The 19,814-nt window shown below is 42.3% G+C and overlaps 1 protein-coding gene across 1 annotated transcript in view; it reads left to right on the top strand.

Moving 5' to 3' along the window:
• The window catches only part of LOC120045337 (glutamate receptor ionotropic, NMDA 2C-like), a 54,804-nt gene that overhangs the window by 18,842 nt on the left and 16,148 nt on the right, over nt 1–19,814 (top strand). Inside the window, exons 5-8 of the mRNA XM_038990217.1 lie at nt 3,160–3,225; nt 3,378–3,566; nt 7,586–7,926; nt 8,557–8,671. Coding sequence (XP_038846145.1) covers nt 3,160–3,225; nt 3,378–3,566; nt 7,586–7,926; nt 8,557–8,671 — 711 coding nt within the window. The remainder of the gene's footprint in view (nt 1–3,159; nt 3,226–3,377; nt 3,567–7,585; nt 7,927–8,556; nt 8,672–19,814) is intronic.

Raw genomic sequence — 19,814 nt, 5'->3', positions numbered from 1 at the left:
CTCACCGCCCTTTTGACCTCCTCCTTTTCCGCAGCAACCAGTGATCCGGGTCAACAGCATCAATGTAACAGTTTAATTTCAAAATTAAATAGCTAAATGATCCATGACAATCCTAAAACAATTCCATATGTTAGCTTAGTAGAAAACACACTCAGAATCCCACTAGCTGTCAAGGTCTATATAGGAGACACTATTGTTTATATAGGGCCTAGGCATTGGCTAGAGACTAGCTGGAATAGGAGGCCGTTGCCTATTTTCCTCATGGACTTTGACAGTCCATCGATGACAGCCCTGTTTTAAATTTATAACAATGTTGCATTTTGATGACTCTAAATGGATGTACTATGTATGGTTATTCTGATCCTAGATCAGATGTTAGGATGGGTCATGGTGACAGATAACGGACTGTGCTGGTGGGTCAGGTCAGTTATGTCAGTCAGTGGCGGTCAGTGCCGTTTCAGATGAGGGAGGACGATTTCTTTTCATGAACATGGCCTTATTTTTATTACAGCATATTGGATGACTGTCATTCATATTCTATTCACCCAGCTCAATGTAACAGTGATAGGTTTAGGCTACTACATAATACTCAAATTGTCCCTATACCCATCATGAGGTTGCTACAACCTAGCCTATGAATGAAAGTTTACAATATAGGTGCACACAGGTCGAGAGACAGATTTGATGTGACAGACCGTGACACATGGACAGACAGGGACATTCAATACCGCCTGGCACACTCTTGCCTGCATCTAGCTTATCTAGGGTGTAATCAATAGTCCAACAGTTGCAAACAAGAGTTTCTATTGGACAAATTCAGGTATTTAAAAAAAATCTGTTTTGTTCCGTTTGCTTCTGTTTAAGAAACGTTTTTCAACAGTATCGGCGGAATGAATACACCCCTGATCACGCGTAAACGCAGATCACAGTTTCATAGCAGCCACGTTATTCCTTCTCACATCTACGTTATGCACTCTCCTCCTCTCACCTCTTCCCTTCGTTTGTGGACTTCAATGAACAACACATCAGCTGTATGTGACCAGGCGGAAAAAACCTTTCCAAGCTAAACCATGTCATAACCGCTACACACTGCCTACATCGTTGTCCCCATATTAGCTAAAGTAACGTCCTAGTCAACATAGCTAATAGAACTAACATGTTAGTAAACCCGCTACAATCATGCAGTAACATTACAGTGTACAGTCAGTAAGCAGTTACACCGGCAGGTCTCGGTGGCAATAAGTTAGTAAAACCACAAGCTTCCCTTGACCTGGAAGAGTTCCAGTGTTGTGTTGGATAGTCATCGCCAGCTAGCTAACACAGCATCCCTCTTTTTAAGCAGGGTGTTTCAGTAGGCTAAACTAGCTAGCTGCATATTTTATGAAATTCACTGAAGAGGATGGTCCTCCACTTCCTCCTCTGAGAAGCTTCCACTGATGTCAGTAAAGTCTGGTACATGCATCTCCGCTCCTGTATAATGTATACATGTACAATACAAAATCAAGTATGTAATCACTTAATGTAGATTAAGCTCCTCCCCCTTTTTATATTCTGCTCTCTAACTCCTCCCTGAAAAGGCTGAAAGAATGTGCTTTCACTAAACATCTGGTGCTGGATGATCCATAGGTCATATTCCTGTTATATGCGTGCGTACGTGCGTGCGTGTGTCCGTCCATGCGTGCGTGCGTAAGAGAGGGTTTTGGGGTGGGGGCAGGTGAGCATGTGTGTTTTTATTTATGTATGTGTGTGAGAAGCGGGGTGCTTGGGGTATTATATACAGTATGTGTGTATGGGGGAGGAGCGAGCGTGTCTACACTAACAGAAAACTGTAATTAGGGTACTATCAACAGTAAAATACTGTGAAATGTTTTACTGCAGCATACTATAAGTTATGGTGCATTGTGGGAAAATGTTGTGGGCTGTGAAAGAATGGCTATATTCTGATTGGTACTGTAATTCCACCCAACAGAATACAGTACCGTACCGTATTTTCTGAGCACCAAAAAACTTTTGACCACTAGTGGGTGCATGGATATTGCTAGTAAATCCTACAGTTTTCTTTGTAGCTACAGTGAAATAATTGTCTTTCCGTTTGTGAATTGATTTCTACTCGTGCTTACTTTGTGTTTGTCTTGTGTTCGTTGCTATCGGAGTTCCGCTCGTGAATGTCAGCGCTCTATTACGAGTCGCACCCCCAGAAGTGTATGTACTTCCACCCACGGATGCTGGAGAAGCGTGCACCGCTTTTTCCGACTGGTTCCGTCATTTTGTCAGTTTATTGTTTTGTTTAATGAGATCTCTCACATTAAAAAATGTATACCAGTTTGACTGAGAAAGGCCAGTGAATATTATGTGATGGTATGATACAGGGGTGCAACTTTCATTTTAGATGTGGGGCTACATTATTATTATTATTTTTTTTTTCAGTCGGATAAACACTTCAAACAGCCTACCCGACCACTCGGAGGCATCCCATGGTCCTAAAGCACACCGTTGCCTCGTTTGGTATCACATTCCAATGATAAAACTGGGGGGGACATTATTTATTATTAACATTATTACTTATTATTATTTACCTCATCCTAACCTCACACCTTTATTTATTTTTAAATGCATTTATTTGATAAATTGAACCTCCATTTCTGCACCTTAACTTTGCCTCCTAGCTGCCTGCCTACTATGTCATTTTCATGGAGTCGTTATGTAGGTTTTATGACAGCTCATAAAGACTGATCACTAAAGGTGTAGTAAGTACAGAGCTGTAGCAGTATACAGAATGCCTGCTGTGATGATGATGTTTAATGCTTTGATATAAATCACAGAGATAGAATCAGCCCTCACAGCCTGGTGTGTGTGTGTGTGTGTGTGTGTGTGTGTGTGTGTGTGTGTGTGTGTGTGTGTGTGTGTGTGTGTGTGTGTGTGTGTGTGTGTGTGTGTGTGTGTGTGTTTGTTGTAACAGCAATAGGATGGAACACACGTTATTTACCTCCTCTGGGTGTGGAGTATGTCTACCAGAAAGGTCAAGGAGAAGGAGAGTGTGTGTCTGGGTTTGTGCCTCTGGTGTGTTTGGGTGTGTGTGTGTGAGTGTGCTCACATGAATACTGCACGGTATCATTGCCAACCTTTTCTCTCTCGTGTTCATGCCCCCCCCCGTTCCAGGCTGAGGGTTCCACGTTCCTCCAGATGGGCGCATCACTGGAACAGCAGATTGTCTGCATGTTCAAGGTACAGGAATAGAATATTACATCTAAATGTAATGTTCAATTAGAGAACCCCCTTCCGCCAATCAGAATCGAATATTCAGCAAAGCTGTGGACTAAAATGTAATGTAGATATATCATTTTATATTTATATGTAATATAATGTCTATATTGTAGTTGATGGAGGAGTATGACTGGGGAGACTTTGTAGTCATCACAAGCATGTTGCCGGGATACGAGACATTTGTGGACTACGTCCGCTCCTACACCGACACTTCCTACTTCCTGTGGAGGCTGCAGGATATCCTGTCTCTGGAGATGTCTATCGGGACCAGCGACGTCCGCGCCAAACGCATGTTACAGCAGGTAGGAGACAGAAATGTCCAACATATATATATATATTTATATACAGTGGGGAGAACAAGTATTTGATACACTGCCAATTTTGCAGGTTTTCCTACTTACAATGCATGTAGAGGTCTGTAATTTTTATCATAGGTACACTTCAACTGTGAGAGACGGAATCTAAAACAAAAATCCAGAAAATCACATTGTATGATTTTTAAGTAATTAATTTGCATTTTATTGCATGACATAATTATTTGATCACCTACCAACCAGTAAGAATTCCGGCTCTCACAGAACTGTTAGTTTTTCTTTAAGAAGCCCTCCTGTTCTCCATTCATTACCTGTATTAACTGCACCTGTTTGAACTCGTTACCTGTATAAAAGACACCTGTCCACACACTCAATCAAACAGACTCCAACCTCTCCACAATGGCCAAGACCAGAGAGCTGTGTAAGGACATCAGGGATAAAATTGTAGACCTGCACAAGGCTGGGATGGGCTACAGGACAATAGGCAAGCAGCTTGGTGAGAAGGCAACTGTTGGCGCAAATATTAGAAAATGGAAGAAGTTCAAGATGACGGTCAATCACCCTCGGTCTGGGGCTCCATGCAAGATCTCACCTCGTGGGGCATCAATGATCATGAGGAAGGTGAGGGATCAGCCCAGTACTACACGGCAGGACCTGGTCAATGACCTGAAGAGAGCTGGGACCACAGTCTCAAAGAAAACCATTAGTAACACACTACGCCGTCATGGATTAAAATCCTGCAGCGCACGCAAGGTCCCCCTGCTCAAGCCAGCGCATGTCCAGGCCCGTCTGAAGTTTGCCAATGACCATCTGGATGATCCAGAGGAGGAATGGGATAAGGTCATGTGGTCTGATGAGACAAAAATAGAGCTTTTTGGTCTAAACTCCACTCGCCATGTTTGGAGGAAGAAGAAGGATGAGTACAACCCCAAGAACACCATCTCAACCGTGAAGCATGGAGGTGGAAACATCATTCTTTGGGGATGCTTTTCTGCAAAGGGGACAGGACGACTGCACCGTATTGAGGGGAGGATGGATGGGGCCATGTATCGCGAGATCTTGGCCAACAACCTCCTTCCCTCAGTAAGAGCATTGAATATGGGTCGTGGCTGGGTCTTCCAGCATGACAACGACCCGAAACACACAGCCAGGGCAACTAAGGAGTGGCTCAGTAAGAAGCATCTCAAGGTCCTGGAGTGGCCTAGCCAGTCTCCAGAGCTGAACCCAATAGAAAATCTTTGGAGGGAGCTGAACGTCCGTATTGCCCAGCGACAGCCCCGAAACCTGAAGGATCTGGAGAAGGTCTGTATGGAGGAGTGGGCCAAAATCCCTGCTGCAGTGTGTGCAAACCTGGTCAAGAACTACAGGAAATGTATGATCTCTGTAATTGCAAACAAAGGTTTCTGTACCAAATATTAAGTTCTGCTTTTCTGATGTATATATATATATATATATATATATATATATATATATATATATATATATAGAGAGAGAGAGAGAACTTCTATGAGTCTGTCATACAGTAAAGGCTTTTAGTTTTTGTTGTCCTAGACTACCTGGCTAAAATGCTTGCTCGCTAGTCTAACTTCCATTCATGGGCAACATTAGCTAGTTAACATCAGCCTTCTACATCTAGCTACATATTGAACTTCCATCCTCTCAAGCCAGGGACACAATATATGAATTAATGATTGGACTAGAATCGCTGTTATAATTGTTGGCCAGTACGGAGATATTAAGTAAAACCACAAGTTCAAATCCCTATCTCTATCCCATGGCTAATTTAGGAAAGGGTCAATTTTATCCAGCTAGCTAGCCACATGAGGACAACAACACAACGAGATGTAACAATTACATTTTTTTCTGTCAATGACATTTCGCTTTTGATGTGATGCGATTGGTCCCTAGACACTTTTTTTGGGAGCGCCAGGACCATTCACAGTCACTAAGTTAAGCTTAACACTGATTGGCTATAACTTCATGTTGTTTCATGAAGGGAGGCCAAATGCTCGCTGGCTTCCCTTGCATTCAATGCTACCGGTGGCAACATTGTCATACTCTTTTTTGACCAGACAGCATCAAATAGATGGGCTACACATACAGAGACAGAGGGGCACTGTTTCGCTCGCTTGGATGCTTTTTCCGGTGAGATATATTCAGCCTCTTGCGAATTGAAGGACAATTATGAAACACAGAGAGACGGAAGATAAATGATTGAATATATATTTTGTATTATTTTTCTTTGTTCATTTTTTTAGGGAAACCTGGCTTCCCTTGACATGAATAGACTGCACTCGATAGGGCAAGGGTTAAGGGTTGTGATATACAGTGGGGCAAAAAAGTATTTAGTCAGCCACCAACTGTGCAAGTTCTCCCACTTAAAAAGATGAGAGAGGCCTGTAATTTTCATCATAGGTACACTTCAACTATGACAGACAAAATGAGAAAAAAAATCCAGAAAATCACATTGTAGGATTTTTAATGAATTTATTTGCAAATTATGGTGGAAAATAAGTATTTGGTCACCTACAAACAAGCAAGATTTCTGGCTCTCACAGACTTGTAACTTCTTCTTTAAGAGGCTCCTCTGTCCTCCACTCGTTACCTGTATTAATGGCACCTGTTTGAACTTGTTATCAGTATAAAAGACACCTGTCCACAACCTCAAACAGTCACACTCCAAACTCCACTATGGCCAAGACCAAAGAGCTGTCAAAGGACACCAGAAACAAAATTGTAGACCTGCACCAGGCTGGGAAGACTGAATCTGCAATAGGTAAGCAGCTTGGTTTGAAGAAATCAACTGTGGGAGCAATTATTAGGAAATGGAAGACATACAAGACCACTGATAATCTCCCTCGATCTGGGGCTCCACGCAAGATCTCACCCCGTGGGGTCAAAATGATCACAAGAACGGTGAGCAAAAATCCCAGAACCACACGGGGGGACCTAGTGAATGACCTGCAGAGAGCTAGGACCAAAGTAACAAAGCCTACCATCAGTAACACACTACGCCGCCAGGGACTCAAATCCTGCAGTGCCAGACGTGTCCCCCTGCTTAAGCCAGTACATGTCCAGGCCCGTCTGAAGTTTGCTAGAGAGCATTTGGATGATCCAGAAGAAGATTGGGAGAATGTCATATGGTCAGATGAAACCAAAATATAACTTTTTGGTAAAAACTCAACTCGTCGTGTTTGGAGGACAAAGAATGCTGAGTTGCATCCAAAGAACACCATACCTACTGTGAAGCATGGGGGTGGAAACATCATGCTTTGGGGCTGTTTTTCTGCAAAGGGACCAGGACGACTGATCCGTGTAAAGAACAGAATGAATGGAGCCATGTATCGTGAGATTTTGAGTGAAAACCTCCTTCCATCAGCAAGGGCATCGAAGATGAAACGTGGCTGGGTCTTTCAGCATGACAATGATCCCAAACACACCGCCCGGGCAACGAAGGAGTGGCTTCGTAAGAAGCATTTCAAGGTCCTGGAGCGGCCTAGCCAGTTTCCAGATCTCAACCCCATAGAAAATCTTTGGAGGGAGTTGAAAGTCCGTGTTGCCCAGCAACAGCCCCAAAACATCACTACTCTAGAGGAGATCTGCATGGAGGAATGGGACAAAATACCAGCAACAGTGTGTGAAAACCTTGTGAAGACTTACAGAAAACGTTTGACCTCTGTCATTGCCAACAAAGGGTATATAACAAAGTATTGAGATAAACTTTTGTTATTGACCAAATACTTATTTTCCACCATAATTTGCAAATAAATTCATAAAAAATCCTACAATGTGATTTTCTGCATTTTTTCCCCTCATTTTGTCTATCATAGTTGAAGTGTACCTATGATGAAAATTACAGGCCTCTCTCATCTTTTTAAGTGGGAGAACTTGCACAATTGGTGGCTGACTAAATACTTTTTTGCCCCACTGTAACTGTTCCACAGGCTTAGATGTCAGAGGTTAATATTAGATACTGGCTACACTCCCATATCTGTCTCTCCCTCTAGATTGATTCCCAGGTACTCGTAGCCTACTGCTCCCATGAAGAGGCCCAGTACCTGTTCCAGGTAGCAGGGGAGGTGGGTCTATTGGGGCCTGGCTACATCTGGATCCTCCCCTCCCTCGCGTTGGGCAACACAGAGAGCCCTTCACCTAGCAGCTTCCCCATAGGAGTGATTGGCGTCATCACCGACCAATGGAGGAAGAGCCTGAGGCAGCGGGTCAGAGAGGGAGTGGCCATAGTGGCCAAAGGGGCGGAGAGTTTCAAGAGGCATCAGGGGTTCGTTCCCGAGGGACACAGCGACTGCAACACACCAGTTACACACATTAACAACAACACACTGTTCAGGTGAGTGTGAGGTCACACCCCCTCGCTCTGTGTTTGAGTGTCTATGTTTGTCGTAGCAGTAGACATACTGAATGTGTGTGTGTGTGTGTGTGTTTGTCGTAGCAGTAGACATACTGAACGTGTGTGTGTGTGTGTGTGTTTGTCGTAGCAGTAGACATACTGAACGTGTGTGTGTGTGTGTGTGTTTGTCGTAGCAGTAGACATACTGAACGTGTGTGTGTGTGTGTGTTTGTCGTAGCAGTAGACATACTGAACGTGTGTGTGTGTGTGTGTTTGTCGTAGCAGTAGACATACTGAATGTGTGTGTGTGTGTGTGTGTTTGTCGTAGCAGTAGACATACTGAACGTGTGTGTGTGTGTGTTTGTCGTAGCAGTAGACATACTGAACGTGTGTGTGTGTGTGTGTTTGTCGTAGCAGTAGACATACTGAACGTGTGTGTGTGTTTGTCGTAGCAGTAGACATACTGAACGTGTGTGTGTGTGTGTTTGTCGTAGCAGTAGACATACTGAACGTGTGTGTGTGTGTGTGTATTTGTCGTTGCAGTAGACATACTGAACGTGTGTGTGTGTGTGTGTGTGTGTGTTTGTCGTTGCAGTAGACATACTGAACGTGTGTGTGTCTGTGTTCTAGACACATGCTGAACGTGACATGGGAGCATAAGGACCTGTCGTTTAATAGTGATGGTTACCTGACAAACCCTTCCATGGTCATCATCGCTCTGAACAGAGACAGACAGTGGGACAAGGTACTGAACGAGTGTGTGTGTGTGTGTGCGTGTGGACCATGAAACAACCAACCCAGCACTGCCATATTGCATGCCCTGCCTAAAAATAACTTGCATACATGAATGTAATCAATACATTGTTTCATCCGGTTAATTACAAACTACCAGTGTTGCTGATGATGTGGTGTACTGTTATCTCCCATGGCGGTGTCCCGCCCTTCTCCCAAGGGTACGCACACGCACACGCACACACACACCTGTCTCCCAAGGGTACCCCCACGCACACGCACACACACACCTGTCTCCCAAGGGTACGCACACGCACACGCACACACACACCTGTCTCCCAAGGGTACGCACACGCACACGCACACACACACCTGTCTCCCAAGGGTACGCACACACACACACACACCTGTCTCCCAAGGGTACGCACACGCACACGCACACACACACCTGTCTCCCAAGGGTACGCACACACACACACACCTGTCTCCCAAGGGTACGCACACGCACACGCACACACACACCTGTCTCCCAAGGGTACGCACACGCACACACACCTGTCTCCCAAGGGTACGCACACGCACACGGGTACACGGGTAGCACACGGGTAGCCAGAGAGGGTGTAGGTCTACAAAGAGTAATCTCACTGCTACTGTTGAACTCATTTATTCCTGCCCTGCCACAGCAAGACTACTTTATCACTGTCACTGGCTGGCAGGTTTGTTTGTTTGTGTGCGTGTGTTTCGTGACTGTGCAGACCGAACACAAAGTCTGGCAATGCTCCGGAGTTCCCACAGTCATTCACTGCCCCGTGTCATCTAGCTCATTCGCCAGTGAGAACGTGGCAGTGGGCACTTGTACACTGAGTGGACAAAACATTAAGAACACCTGCTCTTTCCATGACAGACTGACCAGGTGACTCCAGGTGAAAGCTATGATCCCTTATTGATGTCACTTGTTAAATCCACTTCAATCAGTGTAGGGGATGAGACAGGTTAAAGAATGATTTTTAAGCCTTGAGACAATTGAGACATAGATTGTGTATGTGTGCCATTCACAGGGTGAATGGGCAAGACAAAATATTTAAGTGCCTTTGAATGAGGTATTGTAGTAGGTGCCGCTGCTGGGTTTTTCACGCTCAACAGTTTCCTGTGTGTATCAAGAATGGTCCACCACCCAAAGGACATCCTGCCAACTTGACACAACTGTGGGAAGCATTGGAGTCAACATGGGCCAGCATCCCTGTGGAATGTTTTTCGACACCTTGTAGAGTTCATTTCCAACGAATTGAAGCTGTTCTGACGTGGGGGTGTGGAGGGGTGCAACTCAAAATTAGGAAGGTGTTCCTAATGTTTGGTTTACTCAGTGTACATGTGTTTGTGGTGTGACATGTCCATTTCATACCCTCTCTTTTTGACACACTGACAGCACTACACGCTAATGTTTTACTAAGTCAGGGGAACCATCATCCTATCTAATGTTTTACTAAGTCAGGGGAACCATCATCCTATCTAATGTTTTACTAAGTCAGGGGGAACCATCATCCTATCTAATGTTTTACTAAGACAGGGGAACCATCATCCTATCTAATGTTTTACAAAGTCAGGGGGAACCATCATCCTATCTAATGTTTTTACAAAGTCAGGGGAACCATCATCCTATCTAATGTTTTTACAAAGTCAGGGGAACCATCATCCTATCTAATGTTTTTACAAAGTCAGGGGAACCATCATCCTATCTAATGTTTTACTAAGACAGGGAACCATCATCCTATCTAATGTTTTACTAAGACAGGGGAACCATCATCCTATCTAATGTTTTACTAAGTCAGGGGAACCATCATCCTATCTAATGTTTTACTAAGTCAGGGGAACCATCATCCTATCTAATGTTTTACAAAGTCAGGGGGAACCATCATCCTATCTAATGTTTTACTAAGTCAGGGGAACCATCATCCTATCTAATGTTTTACTAAGTCAGGGGAACCATCATCCTATCTAATGTTTTACAAAGTCAGGGGGAACCATCATCCTATCTAATGTTTTACAAAGTCAGGGGGAACCATCATCCTATCTAATGTTTTACTAAGACAGGGGAACCATCATCCTATCTAATGTTTTACTAAGTCAGGGGGAACCATCATCCTATCTAATGTTTTACTAAGTCAGGGGAACCATCATCCTATCTAATGTTTTACTAAGACAGGGGAACCATCATCCTATCTAATGTTTTACTAAGTCAGGGGGAACCATCATCCTATCTAACGTTTTACTAAGTCAGGGGAACAATCATCCTATCTAATGTTTTACTAAGTCAGGGGGAACCATCATCCTATCTAATGTTTTACTAAGTCAGGGAGAAACATCATCCTATCTCCCTCTCTTCTTTCCTATTTTCTTCTCGTGGGGGAAGGGAAGATAGAGAGAGTATAAAGGGAGGGGGCAGGGAAAATAGATAAAGTTTAAAGGGGGGTAAGGATAAGAGTTGTAAAAGTGATTGATTTTAAAAAACTGCCAGAGAAAAGTTCATAGCAGTTCAAAACAGCATTGAGATTCATAGAGTCAGACACAATAGTGTGGGTTATTTACACTCTACTGTGTCTTTCAATAGTGTTGTAGCTATTTGTACTTTGTTATATGCCTAGTAAATTCCCCTGTGTTACATTCAGCCAGTCCACCTATGATTCCCAGTTGTATCAATAATGGTCCACCACCCAAAGGAGATCCAGCCAACTTGACACAACTGTGGGAAGCGTTGGAGCCAACATGGGGCCAGCATCCCTGTGTTACATTCAGCCAGGTCCCCTGGGATTCGAAGTTAGTATTCGACAACCATCCATGTCTGAGTACATTGAGAGATGAGATGGAAACCGGCCATTAGGGGCAACAATAAGCGCCGTTACCTTCAAGTTGGTTTCGGTTTTGCTAGGGCGTTGGAGAATGGCGGATGGGCGTAAGCATCTGTCTCTGGTGCCAAAGGTTGCATGTTTGAAATCTTAAGGTTAGGTATTAACTCTGAATGGTTAAGGCAAGGGTTACGTTTTGGGATAGACGTAAAACAAAAATGAATAAAAATAACGTTCCATCGCTGGATTTGAACGTGTAACCTTTGGGACCAGAGGCAGATCCTTCTGAAGTTCTGAGCATCTGCCTCTGGTGTATGTTTGAATCCAGTGATCGAAAGTTGATTTTGAGATTTTTGTTTTAAGCCTATCCCAAACTCTTAACCCTAACCTTAAAAAATTGGAGTTAATGCCTGAACTTAACCTTAAATACTTTGAAATTTGGAACAATTTCAAAATATTGCATTTGAGAAACATGGATGAACATCTAATTCTGACGTGAGTCTGTGAGAGCTATTTGGTTACATTAACACTGAAAGTGTGGACCTGTATAGACATTAAACTGTGTTGAATTAACACTAAAGCTTTATTGGCATATTTCCCAGAATGCCTTGCCTTTCAAGTGAATTGTAGAGTTACCACCCATGACTAAATTTATTAGTGACAGACAGATTATTGTTGCATACATCCATTTTCTGTCCTGGGGACTTCAGTAAGAAAGTTCTTAAATGAATGTGTCATTATTACTTAAGTAGTAATCCTTGAGAAGCTGGTGTTTGGAGGAAATGCTGGTCTGAGTGTTCTTAGGCCCGAGACAAAGTTGAGGGCTGGCAAACTCTGTCAATATAGCCTCCAAACACTGGCTTCTTGGGCATTACCACTGTTATTTTGATTAATTTATTCATATTATTTCATGCCACCACAATATAAACTATTAGCCTATTTATTGCCTTACCTCCTTACTTCATTTGCACACACTGTATACAGATTTTTCTATTGTGTTATTGACTGTACGTTTGTTTATCCCATGTGTAACTCTGTGTTGTTGTTTTTGTCACACTGCTATGCTTTATCTTGGCCAGGTCGCAGTTGTAAATGAGAACTTGTTCTCAACTGGCCTACCTGGTTAAATAAAGGTGGGGGAAAAATTGTTCTGACACTAATCTGGGGTTGCTACCCAAGCCGGCTGGTCGTTCATTCTATTAGTTCGGTTGCCAGAGACACTACCAAGTCGTTCAGTCTTTTTGTTCTGTATCTGTGGACGCGACCCAGTTGTTGGTTCAAAATGTTCCATTGCCATACTGGCTGGCCATGTTCTTATCTCTTGCTTGCTAGCTAGCCAACTATTGCTAACTTACAGTCACGTCAAACAGTGCAGCCTGAATAACAGTAAAGTAGTTGCAATTGCGTTTGTTTAAGCTTTTTTTTTGTGAAATTTATTTTGATACATCCATAACAATTAGCTAATGAGGCACACTTTTGCCTGGTTTAATGTGCTCTCTCCTCAGGACACTGTTGTTCAGAGGAGCTAGCCAACAACACAGCTAACACAATAATCACTTCTAACTGAAGCTGGAAAGACAGCAAACTAGCAGCACATCATTTAATTTGACCTGTTTTCTATTGATAGTTCTTTGTATGTGTATAAAAAATTATGCTGATTCATGATTTCAACTGGCTGAGAAAAGATGCCTGCCTCTCTGTCACGTCCTGACCCTGACACATTCATTACTATGGGACATCTGGTGTTGAATATTGAAACAATGTTGCAAATTTCAGAGAGACAGACAGCAAAGTTTATACAAATCTCCGCTGTTGAAAATGAAATGCTAGTCTAAAAGAAATGTGAGATAATGTCTAGGTGCTTTTTATAGTGGATATCAAGTTGCCTCGCTGGGCTGATGAGACAGTGGATTGCACAGTCAGATGGAACAGAGTAAATAGGTATTTTAACGTCATAGATTTAGCCGGTGGTAACTTGTGGAATAGATACCGTCTGGGAATGTGGTTTTAACCAATCAGCATTCAGGAATAGACCCCCGTTGTATAAAATATAAACATTTAATACAATATGTATTTCATAATGCCTTATTTTCAGGCCTTATACCAACAAATATGTGTTGTTTCAATGACCCAACTACTGGGTTGCAGACATTGGGTCAGTTCTTTATTTATACATTTAAAAAAAGCAAGTTTGGTTTGTTGCTTGGCTTAGTAGGGGCATGGCTTTCAGGGAGTTTTTTTTGGCAACCCATGAGAGTAAATGTCATTCCTGTTCATCTGTTCTGTTGAATTGTAATCACATGTCATGGTCAAACACTGCCATTTTTGTAGCTTTCATGAAGCTTACAGAAGTGTATGAATTTCTTGAAAACCTGTGCAAATTCCACTGTGATTTCCCCAATAAGACAGTAACTTGGGCTGTTGGTCATCAGTCAGGAAGGCAGTCAAATTCCACGTGGCTGTTAAGTCATGATAATTAGGCTTCTCCAAGCTCTGATGCTGCTGCTGGTCATTAGTAGCCTACCAAACTTGCTAACTACCTGGTACTCAGCACTCTATTGTCCCTATAATCCCTCTGACATCAATGCAAATGTATTTGAAAATCTAATCAAACACTTAATGAGAGCCCATGAGCTCATGTTGCGCAACATTTCTATAGGCTATGCAGTTGAGGGAGAAACAGTGATGGCCGCTAATAGAAAGAGGAGGATCCCATCAGCTTTCTATAGACTAGGCCTATGAAATGTATTTCTCAACTTTCCTAATATTAAGCACATTGCTTATATTTAATAAGGTTTGTATCACAACTAAAGCAGCCAAATAACTTCTTAAAATTAAGCACATTAATCAGCTTTACAAGGGCTGTAGAGACTAACTGGCATATACAATTGAAGTCGGAAGTTTACATACAGCTTAGCCAAATACATTTAAACTCAGTTTTTTACAATTCTTGACATTTAAACCTAGTAAAAATTACCTAGGTCAGTTAGGATCACCACTTTATTTTAAGGATGTGAAATGTCAGAATAATAGTAGAGAGAATTATTTCTTTCAGCTTTTATTTCTTTCATCACATTCCCAGTGGGTCAGAAGTTTACATACACTCAATTCGTTTTTGGTAGCATTACCTTTAAATTGTTTAACTTGGGTCAAACGTTTTGGGTAGCCTTCCACAAGCTTCCCACAATAAGTTGGGTGAATTGTGGCCCATTCCTCCTGACAGAGCTGGTGTAACTGAGTCAGGTTTGTAGGCCTCCTCGCTCGCACACGCTTTTTCAGTTCTGCCCACAAATTTTCTATAGGATTGAGGTCAGGGCTTCATGATGGCCACTCCAATACCTTGACTTTGTTGTCCTTAAGCCATTTTGCCACAGCTTTGGAAGTATGCTTGGGGTCATTGTCCATTTGGAAGACCCATTTGCGACCAATCTTTAACTTCTGACTAATGTCTTGATATGTTGCTTCAATATATCCACATAATTTTCCTGCCTCATAATGCCATCTATTTTGTGAAGTGCCACAGTCCCCCTTGCACCAAAGTATCCCCACAACATGATGCTGCCACCCCTGTGCTTCACAGTTGGGATGGTGTTCTTCGGCTTGCAAGCTTCCCCCTTTTTCCTCCAAACATAACGATGGTCATTATGGCCAAACAGTCCGATTTTTGTTTCATCAGACCAGAGGACATTTCTCCAAAAAAGTACAATCTTTGTCCCCATGTGTAGTTGCAAACCATAGTCTTGCTTTTTATGGCGGTTTTGGAGCAGTGGTTTCTTCCTTGCTGAATGGCCTTTCAGGTTATGTCGATATAGGAATCGTTTTACTGTGGATATAGATACCTTTGTACCGGTTTCCTCCAGCATCTTCACAAGGTCCTTTGCTGTTGTTCTGGGATTTATTTGCACTTTTTGCACCAAAGTACATTAATCTCTAGGAGACAGAGCGTGTCTCCTTCCTGAGCGGTATGATGGCTGCGTGGTCCCATGGTGTTTACAGTTGCGTACTATTGTTTGTACAGATGAACAGGGTACCTTCAGGCATTTGGAAATTGCTCCCAAGGATGAACCAGACTTGTGGAGGTCTTGGCTGATTTCTTTTGATTTTCTCATGATGTCAAGGAAAGAGGCACTGGGTTTGAAGGTAGACCTTGAAATACATCCACAGGTACACCTCCAATTGACTCAAATTATGTCAATTAGCCTATCAGAAGCGTCTAAAGCCATGACATCATTTTCTGGAATTTTCCAAGCTGTTTAAAGGCACAGTCAACTTGGTGTCTGTAAACTTCTGACCCACTGGAATTGTGATACAGTGAATTATAAGTGAAATAGTCTGTCTGTAAACAACTGTTGCAAAAATGACTTGTGTCGTTCACAAAGTAGATGTCCTAACCGACTCGCCAAAACTATAATTTGTTTAACAAGAAATTTGTGGAGTGGTTGAAAAACTAGTTTTAATGACTCCAACCTATGTGTATGTAAACTTCCGACTTCAACTGTATAAGCAGCGCGTAAGTTTCAATTTGGGGGAAGATAATTTTCACCATAAAAATGTACTTTTACAATATATGGTAATTGTGTTTTCCGCTAATGGAACATTTGCGCTTATAGCCTGCTACCATGTGCACATTGCTATGCTTATAATGTGAAGAAAAAGCCTAACAGTTTATCAAACATTTTAAGCAAAACATTCTGATCTGTTGTGTCAGCCACATTGCATAAACGTTTATTTCATGCTAGTGGTTGTATTAATTTGGGATCTATCACATCCCACAACTGTCCCAGATTATGTTTGGAATATGTATTTCTCATACAGAATAGAATAGGTTCGACTTTTGTACTATGGGGGATAGTAGATTTAAATAGACTATTGCTTTTGATTTTCGTTTGTCCTACTCATCTTGTTGGCTGACGAAAAGTAAATGTGGACAGTTCTTCCAATATGCGCCTCGTGATTGGATAAGGACGCGCGCAGTTGCGTCCCTGATGTGTCTGTCTTCATTTGTAGCCTGTGAGAAAGATCAGATCACGTGACAGAGAGTCATGTGAGCGAGAGGCGCTTCCGATTGCGCAGCACACTCAGGGAGAAGGGCACAACGCAGCACTCCGGGTCGCAAAAGGCATGGGTTTTTTAGGGTCCATTACCACCACAAAGGGGATTCCACCGTGAAATTCGGGGCATTATCAAGTGCTTGTGAAATTGTGAATGAGAGACTATTGGAGTGTTTGCTGCCTGCGCAAAAAACTAAACAGAGCTCATGCCTTTCAAGTGACTTTTTTCAAATCATCATTAGTCTTTCATCATGCAGCCTTACAATGTATTAAAAATCTAAACATATAGCCCAATGTTTGTAGAACAACTAAAGTTACATTCATAACTCTAAATGAAGCATATAGGAGAACCTGTTTCTTTGTTAACAGCTCAACACAGAATAGCAGCATGTGCACAGCCTCAAATCATTTGCAGCCAATATATTTTATTCAGCTTTGTTTAATTGTATTCTTCATACTATAAAATAATGCCATGGAATTCTAAGCAAATCTTGTCTGGTAAATGAACTAGTGTAGCCCACAGCCATTTGGCATAGCCACGTCAGGACCTAACACAAGGACAACTCAGAGTACGCTATTCTGTTCTTCTGCAATGGACTACATTTTCTTCATGTCATGCTGCTTCAGACTTGTCTAAAATAAATAATGGATGTATTGTGATGGTGTAGGCTATATTACATGGATTTATTAGAGTTTTTAAAATGGAAGCCAGGAGAGGCTAAATGTGTTTCTGTTAATTAACTTTGTGACCGCCACAACCCTAATAGTAACCACTTTGTTGCAATATGTCAAAAATGAAGTTAATCTTTTTTTATTCGAATATGTAATGTGCAATAACATTAAAAGAAAATGTAACATGATCAACAGTAATGACTTTCTCTGTGAACGGTGGCCAAAATAAATACAGAAAATCCACACGGATTACATCAAATAAAGACCCAGCAGCTCAGTCAAACCAGAATTAAAGTGAATAAAATCCCAGTTCATGGTTAAATTAACCAACATCTGAGGAATTTGTACAACCCAACATACATGATATTAGTTTATAAAGTTATATGTAATTCCAATTTTATTTTGAATTGAGAGCTCCGATATTTTATAAACTGGAACAACCATTTCAGTAGCGGTTACAAAAAAATCAATTTTACATATTGCATTAGTTTAGAAAATGTATGTTGTTTATATTCGAGAAGCATAACATGAATTAATCCATCAATGTACATGCAAAAACATAGATACTGAAACAAACAATTCTTAAAACCAACCTATAGTAGAGCATGCTGGGAAATATGATAAAGATGGGCGTGGTTTTGGTTCAACTCTGGTTATTAACACCAACAACGGGGTTATTTTACACCAAGGAGTGGTAAATCCAACATTTACAGAGTTGCTTGTTATGTTTAGATTGTAGTCCCTCAAAATAAGGCCTTATGAAATACATATTGTGTTGTGTGTTGTGTTGTCCCAAGGACAAACAAGTGATTAATGCAACAATGATGTCTCTGTCACTAACAAATACTGTCCTGGGTGGTAACTCTACAATTAGCTCGAAAAGGCATTCTGGGAAATAAGGTTTTACACTAAGTAGTAGTAGTAGTAAGTAGTGTGTTCATTTAACACTTTCCAGTGTCTATACAGGTCCACACTTTCAGTGTTCATTTAACACTTTCCAGTGTCTATACAGGTCCACACTTTCAGTGTTCATTTAACACTTTCCAGTGTCTATACAGGTCCACACTTTCAGTGTTCATTTAACACTTTCCGGTGTCTATACAGGTCCACACTTTCAGTGTTCATTTAACATTCTTAGTTTTGATTTAACACTGGAGAATTTTCTGTTTATAAATCAGCAGAGCTATGACTGGGGGGATGGAGTGGGGAGCTCCAGGGATGGGATGCTGGGTGACAAATGGAGCCCCACTAGGGTTAAGCGAGGGCAGGTTCTTAACCGGGGATCATTGTGTCGGAGCTCGGCTCTGGGTCACAATCCTGGATCAGCCCGTCTCAGATCTACAGCACTGAGTTTAATCCACTTTCATGTACTCTTCCTCCTACTCATTCTGTCCCTCTCTCTTCCTACTCTCTCCCTCTATCGCTCTAACTCTGTCATCTCTCCCTCTATCTCTCTAACTCTGCCACCTCTCTCTTCCTACTCTCTCCCTCTATCTCTCTAAATCTGCCATCTCTCTCTCTTCCTACTCTCTCCCTCTATCTCTCTAAATCTGCCATCTCTCTCTCCCTCTATCTCTCCAACTCTGCCACCTCTCTCTTCCTACTCTCTCTCTCTATCTCTCTAACTCTTCCATCTCTCTCTCTTATCTACTCTCTCCCTCTATCTCTCTAAATCTGCCATCTCTCTCTCTTCCTACTCTCTCTCTCTCTCTCTAACTGCCATCTCTCTCTCTTCCTACTCTCTCTCTCTCTCTAAATCTGCCATCTCTCTCTCTCCCTCTATCTCTCTAACTCTGCCACCTCTCTCTTCCTACTCTCTCTCTCTATCTCTCTAAATCTGCCATCTCTCTCTCTCCCTCTATCTCTCTAACTCTGCCATCTCTCTCTCTCCCTCTATCTCTCTAACTCTGCCATCTCTCTCTCTCCCTCTATCTCTCTAACTCTGCCATCTCTCTCTCTTCCTACTCTCTCTCTCTATCTCTCTAACTCTGCCATCTCTCTCTCTTCCTACTCTCTCCCTCTATCTCTCTCTTCCTACTCTCTCTCTCTCTAACTCTGCCATCTCTCTCTCCCTTTATCTCTCTAACTCTGCCACCTCTCTCTCTCCCTCGATCTCTCTAACTCTGCCATCTCTCTCTCTCCCTCTATCTCTCTAACTCTGCCATCTCTCTCTCTTCCTACTCTCTCCCTCTATCTCTCTAACTCTGCCATCTCTCTCTCTTCCTACTCTCTCCCTCTATCTCTCTAACTCTGCCATCTCTCTCTCTCCCTCTATCTTTCTAACTCTGCCATCTCTCTCTCTCCCTCTATCTCTCTAACTCTGCCATCTCTCTCTCTTCCTACTCTTCCTACTCTCTCTCTCTATCTCTCTAAATCTGCCATCTCTCTCTCTTCCTACTCTCTCTCTCTCTCTCTAACTGCCATCTCTCTCTCTTCCTACTCTCTCTCTCTCTCTCTAAATCTGCCATCTCTCTCTCTCCCTCTATCTCTCTAACTCTGCCACCTCTCTCTTCCTACTCTCTCTCTCTATCTCTCTAAATCTGCCATCTCTCTCTCTCCCTCTATCTCTCTAACTCTGCCATCTCTCTCT

Source organism: Salvelinus namaycush, chromosome 4 (assembly GCF_016432855.1).
Source record: "Salvelinus namaycush isolate Seneca chromosome 4, SaNama_1.0, whole genome shotgun sequence".
In the NCBI taxonomy this organism is placed as follows: domain Eukaryota; kingdom Metazoa; phylum Chordata; class Actinopteri; order Salmoniformes; family Salmonidae; genus Salvelinus; species Salvelinus namaycush.
The sequence above is the reverse complement of the archived record's forward strand: the minus strand, read 5'-3'. Positions and strand labels throughout refer to the sequence as shown.